Consider the following 19,561-nt stretch of genomic DNA (forward strand, 5'->3'; position numbering starts at 1 on the left):
TAACATCATTGTCCAACCAGAACAGATGGACGACACAGAGGTCGTCCGATTTGTTGTCGTCTGGGACAACGTTAGTTTTCACCGGGCGAATCTAGTTAGGGAATGGTTCAGGGTCCACCCTGAAGTGTCTGTCCTCCATCTCCCTCCCTACTCGCCCTTCCTCAATCCAATTGAGGAGTTCTTCTCCGCTTGGAGGTGGAAGGTTTACGAGAGAAATCCACACGCACGGGTCGCTCTTCTGCAGGCCATGGAGGAGGCATGTGGAGACGTGAGCGCTGAGGCCTGTCAAGGCTTCATGCGCCATTGCAGACCATATTTCCCTTGTTGTCTGGCCAGGGAGAACATCGCCTGTGATGTGGATGAGATCTTGTGGCCAGGCAGGGACCAGAGGGAGGATGCAACCTAGTTTTGTTTTGTTTACGTTTATTTATATATTCTCATTTGCTGTAATTCCATTTCCTGTTTTCATCCTTCATGTTCATCATTCATGTTTGCCCTGACATACAGTAGTCTATGCATAGATTTGGGGCACAAATAAAATATAATTCGATGGCAAAATATTGTGTGTTTTCTCTTTGGGTATACAGTACATACAACAATATATGTCGATATTTCACATCCAACAGGTGAAACACTGAACATGCAAAGTCCTGATTCCACTGCTAAGGCATTCCTACAGTGTTTTCCATTCATATATAGTGTTTTCCATTTTGCACATCAGTGTTCAATGAGTGCTTGGAATGTCTACTCGTATGATGTATGTGTTTGAGTTTTGAGAGCAAAGTGTGCTTGTGCAAAGGAAGTATAGGATTTAGCATTTTGTGCTTGAGTTTTGAGGGCAAAGTGTGCTTGTGCAAAGGAAGTGTAGGATTTAGCATTTTGTGTGTGAGTCTTGAGATTTGTGTTTAGGATTTTGAGGGAGTGAGGTAGTGAATCAGGGAATCTGTTTAAACAACCAGGAAAAACTGTATTATTATTATTATTATCTGACTTTTTTGCATTGGAAAACACTTACAGAGTGAACTGTCATAATGAAAACATGACAAAGCCATTTGACTATCTTGTTCATAAACAATGGTGTCAGGACTTTTCATTTTGATGACACTGACACTTTCATTGACATGAATACTTGCTTTTGAGGAATGAACTATCCATTTTGAGCAAGTGACACGCTTTCAACTAGGTTTTGCAGTTTGTACTAATTGTTTTGAGAAAAGCACTAACTGTTGTGCAAATGTTAATAGTGATGTGAGAAATGCACCAAAGCGACTGAGAAAAACTGTAAGCGTCTCACTGGTAAGGGCCATGAAGTCAAATACCTGGGCCAGTATTCACAAAGAAAAAACAGGACATTGTGTTAATTGAGTTATATTACTCTTATATAATCAACTGTAAACAAATCACAACAGGTTTGAACTGCTAGGAGGGCTAGCTGACTTTAATCTAGTTTACAAGAGTATCAATTTATAAAGGCTAATGGAACTACAGGCAAACATTTCAATTTCAGTTTTAGAAAATCAACAAAAAAACTTAAAGAACACAACATTTACAAAATCACAAAATATGACCACAGCATATGCATGTTCTAACATATCACATATCTTCATTGACAAGAGACTAGACCCCTAAAATAGTGCTTTATAAAGTAAAAACATCAGTACAACCAACATTGCCAACTCTCTTTTGAATACTTGCTGGAATAAAGATTCTAAATTGCATGCAAAAATGTAGGGTAAAGTAGGTTTGTAATCTAGGTTTGACCCCAAAAAAATAGATGACCTGTGGAAGTCTGTGTACACAGCATGTAACAAACATTCAAGGCAGAGCAGTAAGTCCTGTTCTTCAGAAAATAAATGGTGAGTGTGTGTTTGGGGTGTGCGTATTGGGTAAGCCTATTTTGGGACCATTCTTACTGGGCCTCAGCTTACAACTGGGCTGTGGCTTAAAAATACATAATTTGTCCATTTTCAGGTCACAAGACAACTGAAAACACTTATTAAGTGTGACATTTCACAAATTCCGACAAAAGTTATGGAAAGCAATGCTCCACTCCTTAGATGGTACTCTCCTTCTCCAGGTCCTCCTTGTTCTTCATGACATGGGCCTGGGAGGTGTGGCCATTGGTCATGCTGTTTCCCTCCAGAGCTGCGGCTTTGGCCTGACTGCTCAGGGCCTGTTTCTTATGCCGTTTAACCAGTGTGTAGTAGAGTACTCCCCAGAGCATGTAGGACAGAGAGTACAGTCCATAGACCAGACCCAGAAACGTCACCCTGAAGAGGTTAGAAAGGTTAGAAAGGTTATGGAGGTTTTGGAGGGCACAAAATAATAAAGTCATTACTTTGCCAGATACTGGACTTATCAGTGCACATCTTGAAAAAAAAGTGCTACCTAGAACCATAATGGTTTATTCGGCAAACCTTTTCAAGAACCCCTTCCATAGAAAAAGTTCTACATGGAACTCATAAAGATTCTTCAAAGGGTCCTCCGATAGGGACAGTCCTTTTGGAATCCTTTTCTAAGGCCTGAACTACACGTATATGGATATTTTTTTAAACGCCATTTTTTTTGTACAATTGGGCTTCTCAACCTTACGAACACGGCATTTTCACTCACATAAACAGAGATTTCTCTAAACTGATAAAAAAGTAAAAAAGCTGGTGTTGATGTAATGACGTCAAGCGTCAAGCCGTTCACACATACGCATTGAAGCAAAACGGTTGTCAACAGCAACAGCCACACAAAATAATCAGTTTTTGTTTTCTTCTTGGTCGCCATAACTTACTTTTCTGTCTGTTTTGTACTTTTCTTTTCTGTCTGTTTCAAAGAGTTTGATCTGTTTACGTTTTGAGTCACTGCCACCGTTTGATTACAACTGACTGCGCATTCTCATAACGCTCTTCTACGGTATTTGACAGATCATGTTCAGTTTTGGCTTTTCGTATGGACAGAGATATTTTTGTGGTGTGGACAGAGTTTTTTTTTTTAAACGGGGACAAAAATATCAGCAAAAAAAAAGATCCATATACGTGTAGTCCAGGCCTAAGAGTGTGGTTTCCTTTCCCTGTCTCCTTTTCCATCCCATCCTGGAGAGATCCAGCCAATAGAAAGCAAACACTGTAGTGTTAATCCTACATAGCACTGTCCATGCTGATGGAGGAGAGGAGACGAGGCAGGGAAGCTATTTTAGACTATTGGGATAGATATACAGTATCCTTTGATTTGATTGGCTGTACCTGAATGCATCTGAGTCATAGAGCCTGCACGCCCCTTGACCCCCACACCGTTTAGAACCCCACTTCAGACATGTCCTGTCAATCAAAGCTCCAAAATATATAGGGGGAGGAATCCCACCTGAAGAAAAAAAACACAAGTATCTATTAGCATTCTGATTTATCAATATGTTCCGATGTGTCCTCTTGAATCATCAATGATTACTGTTCCATTTTATGTTTGTGGTAACTTAACTTAGATAATAAATTGAATGTCGTCCATGATTCAGGTTAACATTTATTGTTATGAACTTAACAATAACAATAAATGTCCAGTTCACATAGCACGTGTCACTGTCTTTTCACTTGCCAGCCTATTCCAGTACCCAAAATACTATACAGGTAACTAATGCCCAACACTGATGATGGTACCCTACTGGTGTTGGTTGGTACTTCAGGTAAGTATTAAACAGGATATCACAATGTTAATCACAGATCTTTAGATCTCTCCTGTCTCTTACCCAGAGTTCGGGCTATCAGTGAGTGCATGCCGAGAGCCAATGACTTCAGGTCAGACGGTATGGACCTGGAATAGATAAACAAGAGAAATAAATTTAAAAAAAAGAGTAAAAGAGTAAAAAAAGAGTAAAATATTCAAAATGGGTCATCAACCTTGTCTCACTCATACGCCGTTTAGCAGGTGCTTTCATCCAACACGACTTACAGTACAGTGAGTCCATCTTTGTTTCCTATATACACTCACCAAACACTTTATTAGGAACACCTGTACACCTTCTCATTCATTCAGGTGGTGTAATGGTGTGGGGAATGTTTCCGTTAATACCAATCAATCATCGCTTGAATGCCACAGCCTATTTGAGTATTTTTGCTGACCATGTCCATCCCTTCATGGCCACAATGTACCCATCTTCTAATGGCTACTTCCAGCATGTCATAAAACAAAAGTAATCTCAAACTGATTTCATGAACATGACAATGAGTTCAGTGTTCTTCAGTGGACTTCCCAGTCACCAGATCTGAATCCAATAGAACCCCTTTGGGATGTGGTAGAAGGGGAGATTCACAGCTTGAAAGAAACCTGAAAAATTGGCAGGAATTGCATGATGCAATCTTGTCATCATGGACCAGAATCTCCAAGGAATGTCTTGTGGAATCAATGCCACGAAGAATTGAGGCTGTTTAGAGAGCAAAGGGAGGCCCTAACCTGTATTAGTATAGTGTTCCTAATAAAGTGTTCGGTGAGTGTATGTTCCCAGCAGTGGAGGCTCCTCCATAGAGGTGGAGGAGGCCTGGCCTCCCCAATAATTTGAGAGAAGAGAGAGAGATTTTAAAAAGCAATAATTTTATTTTTTATTTTTATTTTTTATTTATTTAACAAAAACAATATTTTAAATTGTTTTATATTAATATTATTTATTAATATTATTTCCGTTTTGTTCATAAATATTTTCCATGGCTAAAACCCAATATTGCAATTGTAAAGCACCTACAGGCCAGAATCCCTATCCGTTTCTATTGAAGGAGGCCAGGCCTCCTGTCGAAAAGTCCAGGCCTCCTGTCGGAAAGTGGTTTCTCATAGAAGTCAATGTGATGCAATTTTCATGGCAATATGTGATTGGCCCATCACTGAAAATGGGTGGGAACAGGAGGCCTCTCCTCCGTTGTAGTACCTTTTTTCCGCCACACGCGTGTATGAGTGCTGTTCTGCAGGATAAATATTAGAAATGAGTCCAGGGCTGAATGATTGACATTTTGTTCGTCCAATCACATGAAGCCATTTTGAGAATTCGCCAGTCACTTCAGTCAAAGAAACACTCCATAGTGTCTACGAGTGTCCTATCAACTTGTCCTTTACAGGACACGTCTAGAACACCCATGGCTATTATCCCTGAAAATAATAGCTCATTTGGCCAAATACTTTTGCTTAAAATGACCTCGGAAATCGGCGAGATTCTGGCGCGATTTATACATCGAATAGGTAGACAACATTTAGGATTTATTGAACAGTTTTATTTTTTATGTAGTCGATTTCGTTTTATTACAAGTCAATGTAATATTCTTCCATATCAAATGGAGTCCTGGAGAGAGTATGCCGCCCCTCAGCTAAACCAGTGGTGAGTTGAACTAATCAGATGTCTCTAACAGTGTTACACCACTAGTTCTCAGTAGTAATACCACTCCATTGCATGTCTGTGTTTCTCAGCAGATGAAGCCAGCTGGAACCAGTACTGTCCTCACAACATTAAACATTTTTATTTATTTATATTAAATATATTGAATAAAACTACATTTGATAAAGAAACTGTTACTTATCTTTGAATTTGAAGTTTCAGAAGGTCAATCAAGGACCCCAATTGAAATAAGCCAGTGGCTTTCTTGGGTTTTTATCCTGTTAGTTGACCTTGTATGTAATATGTACTTTCATGTACCTACTTCTGCAAATCTTCTAATAAAGTTTTCAATCAATCAATCAATCAATCTTTTTTATATGCTAAACTTGATTAAATTGATGATTACATGTTGAAGCTGTAGAAGAAGAAGAATGAAAAATGTAGGCTAAACTAAATTGTTTTTTAACCACATAATTATCAAATTCCTGCCTTTTACACATGTTCACTGGGCATTTATATTACATCCAAATGTCATTTCTCAACTTAATTATCAGGCAGGCTCATAGACTTACAGCAATGTCATTTCTTCAGGCAGGCACATAGGCTAAGCTCTGCACAATGAATTCCATCAATCAGAACTTTCTGATTGTAGCTTACACTCCAAATAGTGTGCCTTTGTCCAGCACAAAGACAGATAAGAAGAACAGGGAACATTCCATCGCGAGTGAAGCGAGCAAGCGGAAAAAAATTGGCCTCCTCAATTCTGGAAGTCACCAGCCTCCACTGGTTCCCAGCAGCGATCGAACAGACAACCTTAGCATTTCTAGCGTCATGCTCTACCGACAGAGCCACAAAGGGCCTCTCACCTGAGCAGAACGACGTATCCAGGTGTGGCCCCGCAGGCTGAGATGAAGGAGCCGATCACAGACAGAGCCATGTAGAACTTAAACATCCTGTCACAGTCACCCTTCCTGGGGCACTGGCCCAAGATGGCCGACATATTATTCATGGTCGGAGCCATCAGCTCCCCTACACACGTACAGTTATGGAACACCTGGCGAAAACAAAGTCATTACATTTTCCAATTTAGCAGACCAGTCCAACTCACTATCCAGTAGGCTACCACTACCCCAAAAATATAGTAACTATGACTAATCATGTTACATTTACACAATTATTGATAAATGTTAGCAAATCAATAACTCATGAAACATATCTGTCAATAATTGATAAATGTTTGTATTTATAGTTACTAAAAAGTTAGCATTTAATGTTGACAATTTGTTATTAGTGAATCCATAAATTGTTTATAAATGGCTTATAAATCAATGTTATTATAAAGTACTATCCAAACAATACATCAAAAGTTTCAAGGCACTAGCCATTGGATATACAAGTAAAAACCTCTTCAAAGATGTGTTCTGAGATCTCAGTTAGGTGAATTGAATGTAGTCTCCCTTAAGGTCAGGAGTGTGGTATATAAAACCATCAGCAGGATCCCCAACACTAAAATGTTATCTCTATGGAGACAGACTGACTCAAACATTAGCAGGAAGGAGGTGCAAAGCAACATAGACCAACAGAGGGAGATTTACTGGAGAAATTAACTTCACTGCAATCATGTTGGCAATAAAGTTCAGTGTGTTGTCTGGGAGGGAGGGATGGAAGAATGGAGAACGGAGGAAGGGATGTCTGGATAGATGGAGGAAGTTAGGGAGGGGAGAGAGGAGGGGAGTAATGTTTGGCTGGATGGAGGAAGGGAGGGATGGCTGGCTGGAGGGGGGAGGGAGGGATGGATGGATGGGTGGAGGGAGGGAAGGAGGGAGGGAGGGAGGGAGGGATATCTCACCATCTCCTTGCCTAAACCAGTGGAGGTCTGGCAGCCTGCCAGGCAGGGTGAAGCGTAGGTAATGCCGTTGTAGGCACATACAGGGTCCCAGTGCTTTAGAGAGCAGTTACAGGCCGTGTTACACTGAGACAGCATGCTCTCCTGAATGTACGTCACCGCCTGATCCCTGGGACACACATGGAGAGGCCAGAATCAGTACGTATCGGAACCAGAACCAGAATCAGAAACAGATTTTGTGAGCTTAGAATTATAAGGTTCTATCTCCGTGTAGGGTAGTTCAGAGATATTGAGCGTCAAAGTTTTTACATTCCATTATGTTTTGTGAGATGGAAAATGTCTCCATTTTAAAAAATAACACCACACAGGCATTGATAAACACCTAATGGATCAGATTATGTAAAAAACTCAATTTTGACCAAAAATGGAGATAGAACCTTATAATTCTAACGTCACGATTTATTGGCAAGTAAATCTGTTTGAAAACTCACATACAAGGAATTTGCTTTGGTCTGGTGGTGCATAACAATAAACAAAGTGAGATGAAAAGCATTTACAAGAATAGGGCAATGTGACATAAGAATAGTGCACTCATAGTGTGACTGTTTGATGTCAGCGGGGGTCCCGGGAGCCTCGTTAATAATGTCAGTGGGGGGTCCTGGGCCTCGTTAACAAGGCGACATGCAGGAGGGAAGAAACTGTTTTTGTCTGGTGAGGTTTTGGTCATCCAAGTCATCACGTCAGATCAATCACAGCCAAGCAAAGTCAGGCTGCCTACTGTAGCATGTGTTGCCTAACAGGCTGTGCAGCAGTGCAGTACAGGTTGTGTTGCAAAGTCTAGACATAATAATAATAATAATAATAATAATAATAATAATAATAATAATAACACTACATTAGACTTACATATATAGCGCTTTTCTAGACACTCAAAGACACTTTACAAACTGAAAAGATTGAGTAGTAAAATAAAAAGAAACTCATTTTTAGATTACTAAATCTAAATCTAAGTGTCTTTGTAGGACACTCTGCTCTGTATACTGCAAGTATATCTAGATTTCGGGCGGAGAAGCGGCGGAAACAAGCAACGCCAGCGTCCTCTCTCGACCGGCATTTTTTGAAAAGTGAAAAGTTACGAGTATGATCAATGTAATGTTAGCTAGCTACCTCTAAACATGGATTTGGCTGGGCATAAATTTATTAATTTGAGGTGGTAAACACAGTCTGGCTATCTTATCTGTCTGGTTGACTTATGATCTACTCCGAACATTACAAAACCTGTGAGTGTGATGTGTGCATGTACTGTACTTACCCCTGGTAGGTGACAGTGAGGCCTGCCACCTGTGAGTTGTCACACTGCACAAAGTACTGAGCCAGAAGCAGGCAGAAGGACAGGAACGAGGAGCAGATGGACAGTCTGGCTGCCCCCACCACCCCCAGCTTGTGGCGCTTCATCACTATGCCTCCAGTGATGACCCCCAGCGCCACCGCAGGGAGGTTCATGATACCTGGATGGAGAGACACAGATGGAGGAATCCATACATGACAATCCTAACTTGAAAGCCTTTTTTTGAAAAGTATATACAGTATGTTCAATACTGTAAAGTGTGTGCCTATATGCACAAATTAGCAAAACTATTACCTCAGCACTTCCATTAGACTACCCAAAGCAAGACACTCATATAATCTGCACGTTTATTGCAGAGGAACAGGGTGACTGTCGCTTCGACTTGCATCTTCATCAGAGTCAACATATGCACAAACTGTAGCAGGAAATTGTGCGCATATCTAACATTGATACAGTATATCAATGCATGATTTACTCAATTTTCCGCTAATTTACGCCTATTTCATAATGTAAGGCCACATGCAGTAGATGGATACCGTAGGTTTATGATACCTAGTAGCATAAACACTGTGAGTATACTAATCCCCTCTGTACACACACACACACACACGCACCCACCAACCCACCCACCCACCCATACGCACGCACGCACGCACGCATGCACGCACGCACGCACGCACACACGCATGCACGCACACACACACACACACACACACACACACACACACACACACACACACACACACACAGGGGGACACACAGGCACACACACAGGCACACACACACACACACACACACACACACACACACACTTAGAACAAATGGAACACCTCCTTTCAAATACTGTTTATCTCTCACAAGCATTCACGTTCTTTCAATAATAGCATTGTACTGGCCCACTTCTGAGGAACAACGCGTAAACAAGATGTAACTTCTGAAGAACAAGATGTAAACAGCGGCCTCAGCGTACTGCAGTGTACTGTACCTATCAGGAAGATGGCCTGTACTCTACCTATCAGGAAGATGGCCTGTACTGTACCTATCAGGAAGATGGCCTTTACTGTACTGTACCTATCAGGAAGATGGCCTTTACTGTACCTATCAGGAAGATGGCCTGTACTGTACTGTACCTATCAGGAAGATGGCCTGTACTGTACCTATCAGGAAGATGGCCTGTACTGTACTGTACCTATCAGGAAGATGGCCTGTACTGTACTGTACCTATCAGGAAGATGGCCTGTACTGTACCTATCAGGAAGATGGCCTGTACTGTACCTATCAGGAAGATGGCCTTTGAAGGTGACTGGCCGTAGGTTTGCTCCATGAACTTGGGTTTAAAGGTGATCATCCCGATGAAGCCGTTGACCTGGACCAGGACGGTTAAGACGATCAGCAGGTACACAGTGTTGCTGAAAAGTTTTCTCAGAGATGGAATGAAATCTAGAAATAAGAAGGAAAGATTTAATTAAGTGTGAAGGTAGGTGACATTTCATGATAACTCTCATTGAAACATGAACAAACTCTACTCTCTACAGTATAAGTAGTGTGTGTGTGTGTGTGTGTGTGTGTGTGTGTGTGTGTGTGTGTGTGTGTGTGTGTGTGTGTGTGTTACTATCGATAATACAGTACTATCAAAACATTTGTATCCCAGCATTAATAACAGCATAACAGCACCACAAATAATAAGAATCTGAAACAATTCATAAAACATCTATAACCATAATAAAACACATACACAGCTGTACACATTTATAATCGCTTATGAATTTATCAGCCCTGCTATCTGAACAAGAATCTGGTGAAAACAATACCACGTTATCATTGTCCTTGAGCATAGCCTATGAGAAGCAGAGGTGTGCTGGCCATGACCTGACCAGAACTAAAATTAGTCTGTCTTTATCATAGCCTGACACACCAGCTTATCACTATTTGCACTTCTGGTTAGATGTTAAACTGCATTTCTTTGACTGGTACTTGTACTCTGCAATGACAATTGCATCTATCTATCTATCTATCTATCTATCTATCTACCTATCTATCTATCTATCTATCTATCTATCTATCTATCTATCTATCTATCTATCTATCTATCTATCTACCTATCTATCTATCTATCTAAATAAGGTTGTGGGTTCAACTGTGAGGGTTCTACCGCTTCTGCCTTAGTTCCATTTCCGCTGGACCTTTGCCCTAACCATTCAGGGTGCACAAGTTTGAAAGAATTGGATAGAAGGACAATCTCAATTTAAGACTCGTTGGAGACATCACTATTTTGCTAAAGAAAATCGGACACCCTCCAGTTCTGTAAACACCTAGGTAAGAGCTATCAGAAAGGGGCTAGGCACGGAAATGGTACAAGTCCATACCTTTTGCCATTGCTGCCATGGTGACAGGCGGTGGTTTATCTTCTGCGGGGTCATTGCTATCCTCTGTTGGTATGAAACTATCCTGCTCTGCCTCTGGGGCGTCAGTACTCTTGGGCTTGCTCTGGCCCGCGGCCCGCTGGGGCAGGGTCTTGGGGAGGAACAGGAAGGGAACCGCTGCCAGGAGCATCACAATGCCAGAGACCAGGAAGCCCAGCCACCAGGCCCCAACCCAACGCGTGTCCTTGTGGCTGATGGACACAGTGTCTGTGTGGTGAAGAGAGGAATAAAGATGTTGTTATTATTATTATTATTATTATTATTGTTATATTATTATTATTAATATATTGTTATAATTACATATATGTCATATTAGGGTCAATATGGTTACTGCAGCAAATGATATATATATATATATATATATATACACTATATATGCAGTATATATCATATCATAACCAGCACATTTTTGCACATTGCACATACCTCTTTTTGATATAGCCTCTACATACATCTGTACATACCATACTGTGCATAGCTACCATTACTGTACATAGCTTACTACTATCCTCTCCTGCATACACCTCTAACTACTGTACTTGACATACTGTACCTATCACTATCACTATCATATCATCACTATTTGCACTTCTGGTTAGATGCTAAACTGCATTTCGTTGTCTGGTACTTGTACTCTGCAATTACTAATAAATTACTTAATAAAGTTTAATCTAATGTAATCTAATCCAATAGACTGTTATGAAACTAGACATGCATATGAATCATGTTGTAATGAAATCAATCTCATCACTGGTAACACTTTGCACATATCCTGCCATACCAAATGGCCACTCTACAACACACGCACAGCTTGGATCAAATGGATGATGTACTGTATGTTATCTAATTCAGGGGTCAATTACCTAAATCCACAAATCCAATGTCCACGTAGAGCTTGGCACAGAGGGAGCCCATGAGAAATCCAAACATGGGACCAAGGATTCCAATCGTCTGGATACATGCTGGGGCGGGAGAGAGACTGGGTCACATTGGAGACCAGGTGATAGCTCAGTTCACCCCGAGCCACAGTCAAGACAATACATTTACACAGCTTCAGCTAGTTCCGGTGCTTAGCTTTATGGTTTGAGATACTCTACTCACAGCAGAGATGTATACATTAGACAATAAAGTTGAATCTAATCTAGGGTTAGGGTCCGTGCCATTATCTTACGACTCTGTCCACACTGATGTACTTCAGGCGAAGCGGTGTTACGGCAGTCTGTATTGCCTTGGGCAATTCCTTCAATATCTTATTTATCTTTACTCAATTACTGACTAGTAAATTATCAAAGAAACCAGAGTTGTTGATTGTTCAAGTCAGACTGCATTTATTGCAAAGTACACAGCCGAAATCTGTTTGCAAAAAGAAGTCCCTCTTCTTTCCCAACCTCCCTTTTATCCACAAGTCACAAGTCACTTCCCCTATTGCTGATTTACATATATGGTTCTGAGTGTCTACCTCCCCTTAACTGCTTATTTCCATCTGTCCTCTGCCGCTTTCCCACCTATTGGTTATCTGGCTGAAATCTTGGTTACAATGCCCTTCCTTGACCTTTCCCCAGTTCCTGCTATTTAAAACTCCTTTGCAGTTTTCCTGCACCCTCCCTCTGACCCTGTAATAGTGCCATCCATCCCCCAAGCTGCTCTCTCCCACCCCACCTTGTTTACTCAAGCCCACCATAAAGATTTTATTACTCGTCCCTGCTCTCCACAACATTCTTGAACCACAGTTTTTAGGAAGCCCTAAAAACACTGATCTGCAACATACTTTATAATTCATACATATTTAAACTTCTGGCTCACAAATCTACCTTAGTATCTGCTTTAGACAACGTATACTGTATATGTCTCGCAAGGCAGCATTGCATTGTATTGTATGCAGAAACAGTCAGGTCAACAGTCAGGCTACAATAACAGAGGAAGGGTGACATTCAGTCTCAGCTGGCATGTTGACACGGTCTGTCTGAGGCGTAAAGCTACTAACCCAGATAGAGGGCCGTGTTCTCCTGCCTGGCGTAGTCGTCTAGGTAAGAGATCCCTAAAGGTGTAATGGGGGTCTCTCCTATCCCACGCAGCATGTTCCCCAAGAACACATAGATCCACATGGATGATCCGGCCTCCTTCTCACACGCTGGGACACACACACACACACACACACACACATACACACACACACACACACACACACACACACACACACACACACACACACACATCAGGCCTTAGATAACTAGTAACAACATGCATTGCTAATGCTTTCATTTTAATATCTTCATGCAGGAATACTACATTGATAAACTATTAATATCATTATTGTTACGAATGACATATCAATGCACAGCTACGGTATAGCATTGCCCTTTCTCCAAAAGTACATGTTTGGCCGTATTGAAGCCATACTAGTATGAACGCTGTATCTGGCTTGTCATTGGTATTGCACTCTGATGCCCAGTGATGCTGATTGGCTGGTTACCTGCTTTGCTCTCTGCTGAGGGTAACTCTGTGAGTACAGCACTGCCCTGATCGGCCATACAGGGCAGGATGCCCGCTGTGGTGTTGGTTTCAGTTGAATGTGAGAGGGTAGTCTCATATTTATACCTGGGTAAAAGGAAACAAGGTGAACAACATTGCATCAACATTTGTTTAGTTTGTGCTCATAAATAAATACATCAATAAATAGATTACTAAAATGAGTGATAGATTATATATTTGTTATTGGTGAATAGAAACAAACAAGTCAGGTATAAGAATATATAAATGTCAAATACAAGGTATACAATTGACTTCAAAATAAGTAAATAAACTTTACCCATCCTTCCTGTCAAATCTCTACTATCTCTATCACAATACAAATGAAAATATGAGTGGGACTGCCCGACTCAGAAAAAAAAGAAAAAAAGAAGAAAAAAAAGGTATGTGCAATGTGCAAAAACATGGTATGTGCAAAGATAGTATTTGTAAACAGAAGTAGTGCAACGGGTAAATGAGTTCACATTGCCCAGGGGTGTGTGCAAACCAGCAGCGGTGCAAAGGGTAAATGTGATTGACTCACGGTCCCTGGAAGAAGTGGGGCAGGGCGGTGATGAAGGCTCCGGCGGACATGATGACGCAGCCAATTCCAATCAGCCTTGGCCGATGCATCTTAGCACCAAAGTAGCTCACAAATGCTATCACCAACAGGTTACCTGACCAGAGAGGGAGAGGCAGGTAATGAGTGAGGATATACAGTAGAACTTATGGGCCGGTTTCAGAGACAAGGCTTAAGCCTAGTCCTGGACTAAATCACACTTTCAATGTAAAATCTCCATTGAAGATGTTTTTTAGTCTAGGACTAGGCTTAAGCCTTGTCTCTGAAACCGGCCCATAAATTCTACTGTATATCCTCACTCATCACTCATCACAGTCTACAATCAGTGGCATCTCGTGAGCTTAGAATTATAAGGTTCTATCTCCGTTTAGGGTAGTTCAGAGATATTGAGAGTTTTTACATTCCATTATAATAATAATAATAATTTTATTTTATAAGGCGCCTTTCATGGCACTCAAGGTCGCCGTACAACACAGTTACAAAAATACAGTCAAACAGTAAAAAAAAAAAAAAAAGACAATCAAACAATTACAAATTACAATATAAAAAGCAGCAGCAGCAGGGCATTCAATAGTCGGGAGGGTGGCTCAGAGATAAGCCTGCCTGAAGAGGTGTGTTTTGATGTGTGTTTTGAATGGGTTTATGGTGTCAATGTTCCTAATGTCGGGGGGGAGGGAGTTCCAGAGGCGAGGGGCAGAGCGGCTGAAAGCTCTTGCCCCCATGGTGGACAGACGGGCAGGGGGGACAGTGAGGTTGATGGCGGAGGCTGACCTGAGGGACCGGGTGGGAATGTTGAGGTGGAGGAGGTCGGACAGGTAAGGGGGGGCGAGGTTGTGGATGGCTTTGAATGTGTGGAGGAGGATTTTGTAGTCAATGTGTAGTTTAATGGGAAGCCAATGGAGTTGTTGTAGAACGGGGGTGATGTGACTGATGACAGGGGTTCTGGTGATTATACGGGCAGCAGCATTCTGGACCAGTTGGAGCTTATGGAGGAGTTTGTGTGGGAGACCAAAGAGAAGGGAGTTGCAGTAGTCTAAGCGGGAGGTGACTAGAGAGTGGACCAGGATAGCAGCGCTGTTGGGAGTGAGTGACGGGCGGAGGCGGTTGATATTTCGAAGGTGAAAGTAGGCGGACCGGATGGTGTTGTTGATATGGGTATGGAAAGATAGGGTGCTGTCGAGGACGACACCCAGACTCTTAACCTGAGGGGAGGGAGAAACTAAGGAGTTGTCGATAGAGAGGGTGAAACTGGGTTGCTTGGTGAGGGAGGATTTGGAGCCAATGAGTGCTATCTCGGTTTTGTTGCTGTTAAGTTTCAGAAAGTGGGAGGGGAACCAGGATTTGATTTCCTGTAGGCAGGCACAGAGGGAAGAGGGTGGGAAGGTGGATGAGGGTTTGGAGGAGACATAGAGCTGGGTGTCGTCCGCATAACATTATGTTTTGTGAGATGGAACCTTTGTATTTTATTAATTACTAACTAAAATATTTCACCACACAGGCATTAATAAACACCTAATGGATCAGATTATGTATAAAACTCAAAAATGGAACCTTATAATTCTAACTTCACAACTGTTGATTTGAAACAAGCTCTAACTTCCACATATCTCAGATAAATGTGAGCATTATGATTGTGCATTATGAGTTCCACCTGGGGGGTATTCCATCAAAGCCGCTAAAGGAAAATCCAGGCTCAGGTCTCGCGAGATTTATCAAAATAAACCTAGATTTTCCTTTAGTGACGTTGATGGAATACCCCCCTGTAGACTACCAGAGAGTTACACAGAGCTTCTATTGTGTTGCTTATGCTGTATCTATCCCATCCTTATGATCCTCCAAAGAAGTGTCTGGTGGGTAGAGGACAGAAGTTGATTTCTTCTGGACAATACACCTTATCAATTGATTTTGGATTGGGTAGATAGGTTCTTTAGGCATCTACCCATCTCAAAGCTGCCATCGATGACTCCTATGTGTGAGCTGGAGATGTCGAAGCGCCTCTCGATCTGAGTGATGGAGCTCTTCATGTAGCTCCCTCCGAAGGCTTTGGCGAAGTACACAAATGACAATGAGGCCAGAAAGAGCTGTGGAAAAAGAAAATCACAATAATCATAACAATCATCAAAACATAACTATTGTTCTACTGCCCCTTTCTGACAATGTCTAACCCCTTTTGGTAATGTTCAGGATTAAGGAAGGATTATGATCCTAGATCTTTGCTTCCACAACGAGAACACACAAAGCAGGCAGTAACAGATTGTAGCAGGTGGGTGTGTGGGGGGGTCTTTGATAGCAGAAAACAGCCTTACACACCGCTTTCTCTGTCCTACATATAGTTTACTGTCAGTCAGATGGAGATCTAGCTCAAGACTGTGACGATCATCACCATTTTTGTTTGAAATTGATGTTTTTACCCTGCCATGTGCTCAGGCCATCTGGTTATTATCAAGAACAGCATCATAGCGAGAGGGGATAATCTATTTAATCTATCAATTGATCAATTGATCATCAATTGGGATTAAATACTCAATAGGGCAATTTAAGGGTGGGACCTTGATTGCTTCACCTCAACACTTACACACAGAAGAGGTTCAGTGTTATGGCAGTTGTGAAGCGTGATTAAGCCTGTGACATCCACTTCAAATGGGTCAGTCTGTTCTGCTGAGTCATCCTGTTTGTCACATTGACTTCAGTTGATGATCCCCACGGTCTTGAGCTAAATCTCCTATCCGACTGTGACTGTAAAAGTGTGTGTGTGTGTGTGTGTGTGTGTGTGTGTGTGTGTGAACAGAATGGCAGAATCAATACAACCACTATGTACAAATGTCTAGGACTACTGTCTAGGACTATACAAATGTATTTGCTCTTTCCTCCTGATACGAGTAACACTCTCTACCATTTGGCCTTTCTCCCCGCTTTAGTTGAATTTTGCTCTTTTGTGAGGCAATGTCCTCATGGATTCATTGCATAACACTGACTCCATGCAGTAAATACAGTTGAAGATTAACACTAGGAAAGTGACCATAGTATTTAGAATGAGAAGCTGCTACTTACACACAAAGACCACTAGTTGGCATGTCTTGTAAATTAGCCTGCCTCCTACAATGAAAAACGGCAAAATAGCTTTATACTAGCTTATCCTGATGTGATTTTGAAAATGTAAGGATACTGGGTGGTAGAACTCACATATCTAGCAAATATCATGAAAGGAGGGTCCTGAAATTTGTGTGGTTGTGTTTTCATTTACATTTTTCAGAATAAAAGTCAGAACATTTGTTTGGTTGCTGACTTTCACCAGCTGCTGTCACATATGATGTGTTTTTATGATGTATGTATCTACCTGAGAGTAGAGTCTGACCAGAGACCACAGGTTAGACCACAGGTTAGACCACAGGTTAGACCACAGGTTAGACCACAGGTTAGACCACAGGTTAGACCACAGGTTAGACCACAGGTTAGACCACAGGTTAGACCACAGGTTAGACCACAGGTTAGACCACAGGTTAGACCACAGGTTAGACCACAGGTTAGACCACAGGTTAGACCACAGGTTAGACCACAGGTTAGACCACAGGTTAGGTAGGGATGGCAACACTGACCTTGAGTTTAGAGCAACAAGCCTTGCGTGGTGCTTTGGTCTCCACACTCATGATGCCCTTCTGTAGATGTTGCTAAATGACACAGGTAAACTGTTAGAGCAAATTATCAATAAAGGCAGCCTGTTCGTTTCAAGATGTATAAGAAAAAGATATTTTATATTTTCCTCTATAGAAGGAGGAAGTTTACAGGTTCGTCAGACGCATCTGAAGATTCAAAAGTTCCTCTCAAAGTCAAGATCATTCATTACATCTCAGTATTTATGCTCTCAGTTCCCCTCATACAAACTTTTGTGATATGTTGATCCTCTTGTGATGTCCTGGAAACGAACACATAAGCACTCCGAACAGCTGTCAGCGTCTTTTGTTGCTATAGGAAACCACTACTCTGCTTGCGATTGATCAGCTGCCAGCAGTGTTATTACGGGTACGTTCGTAAATGCACGAACGGTCAGTTCGCTCGGACAAAATCGTGTTTTCAGTCAGAGCACATCTCTGAGAGCTCCCAGAGCGCAGAGCTCTGAACTTTGGAACTTTGTTATGTTTTGATATGAGAAATTCGAACTAAGTGGTCAGTTTATGAAAATAATACCATAGAATAGGCCTACTAAATAAAATATTTAAATAATAGCCCCCTAGCGTTTGCCGCCATATTGTGACACCACCCCCCCCCCAAAGTCCAATCAAAAATGAATAAATATTAGCATCATAAAACAGCAATTTGGTGAAATGCAACACCAGCACACTTAAAAAACTAACAATGTTAGTTGTAATGTACAGTTTCGTAGCCTACTGTTTGTTCTGCACCGGACATGTGTGAAATTGCTGCTGTTCCGTAGCAGTCTGTTTGTATTCTCTGATCTGGTCTGAGTTTGTTTCACACTCAGAAACAGCATTTTTATTCACATTCACATGGCTTTTCTGCTCTCTGGTAAACTAATGATAATGATATTCCAACTGCCCAGTTAAATCAAATCCATTATTTGGCATTAAGTGACATGCTTTTTAAATTATATAACAGAATATTAGTCAACATTAATATTCAGGGAAGAAAATAAGCCTACTTTTTTTGATGGGGGGCGGTAAGAGACCTGGATAATGGACAGGGGGGTGCTGGCCCAAAAAAGGTTGAGAACCACTGCTCTAGACATTAAATTTACTGTTGTGAAGTTTGAATCTTAAATGTAGAAAAATGTCTTATTGCATATAATAATTTTCTCTCACAATGCTGAGAACCAAAAGGACCTAAGAAATGTACAGCAAAGACTACAGCGATTGTCAAACACCAGTTCAAAACAGCTTAAGTCACTTGGATCCCAAATCAAATCAATAACTTCCAAGCTACCGTTTGAGTGATGACATTAAAAAAAAAAAAGTCCACACAGTCCAGCTATACATGATACCATCACATCATTGTTTTTTGCCATTTCTCTATTCCAATACAATGCAGTAATTCACACACTATCTACGACACATGGAAATACTGTGGTAGGATATTGAGTTTTTACCTGTGGAGCAGCAGATGTCCTATAGTGTGGTGAGAGAGTTTTCACTGACAGGACTTTGATCGACAGCAAAGCCTTATCACAAAGGCAATACAACATCCGTCCTAATCAGTGACCAAGTGCTCATGCAGGCTTGTTGATCAGGTCAACCGACCTGTCCCCCAAAAACCCTGAATGTACCTTATCAGTGGATTCCGCACAGATTTCACAGAGTACTACGGCACACAGGTGCAAAATACAAACTCACACACTCTGATCTCAGAATAACATAGGAGAGATCCCTTGACATAGATCCATTGCTTCGGTCTTACTGTACTACTGTAAAACGTATGTTGGAAACCGCTGGGACTGAGATCCCATTGCCTCCTTATGAAGCTATGAGTTTTACTGGGTTTTGTAACTCAGGGTGTAGCCAGG

General features: G+C 41.4%; 1 protein-coding gene across 1 annotated transcript; it reads right to left on the bottom strand.

Annotated features, from left to right (window-relative positions):
- Positions 1 to 1,405: 1,405 nt before the first annotated feature.
- Positions 1,406 to 19,195, bottom strand: slco1d1 (solute carrier organic anion transporter family, member 1D1). Its single transcript, XM_080537761.1, has 15 exons — positions 19,148 to 19,195; positions 17,643 to 17,714; positions 15,986 to 16,127; positions 14,011 to 14,143; positions 13,432 to 13,556; positions 12,943 to 13,089; positions 11,822 to 11,920; positions 10,902 to 11,165; positions 9,811 to 9,975; positions 8,500 to 8,695; positions 7,191 to 7,356; positions 6,208 to 6,395; positions 3,731 to 3,795; positions 3,234 to 3,351; positions 1,406 to 2,270 (listed from the first exon to the last, which is right to left on the bottom strand). Exons 2-15 carry the CDS (start codon positions 17,691 to 17,693, stop codon positions 2,054 to 2,056), a joined length of 2,076 nt encoding a protein of 691 aa, XP_080393887.1. The 5' UTR covers positions 17,694 to 17,714; positions 19,148 to 19,195; the 3' UTR covers positions 1,406 to 2,053.
- Between the last annotated feature and the right edge of the window lie 366 nt (positions 19,196 to 19,561).

Source organism: Nansenia antarctica (genome assembly GCF_963989245.1).
Source record: "Nansenia antarctica genome assembly, chromosome: 8".
NCBI lineage: Eukaryota > Metazoa > Chordata > Actinopteri > Argentiniformes > Microstomatidae > Nansenia > Nansenia antarctica.

What these genes read in the sequence shown, in the direction of transcription:
- slco1d1 (XM_080537761.1), bottom strand. Translation starts at nt 17,693, where the DNA reads ATGAGTGTGGAGACCAAAGCACCACGCAAGGCTTGTTGCTCTAAACTC. An exon ending in CGATGGCAGCTTTGAGATGG is followed by an intron (nt 14,144 to 15,985) that starts GTAGATGCCTAA and finishes CTCTCTGGTCAG; the next exon opens with GTAACCTGTTGGTGATAGCA. An exon ending in AAAGGCCATCTTCCTGATAG is followed by an intron (nt 8,696 to 9,810) that starts GTACAGTACAGG and finishes CTCTCCATCCAG; the next exon opens with GTATCATGAACCTCCCTGCG.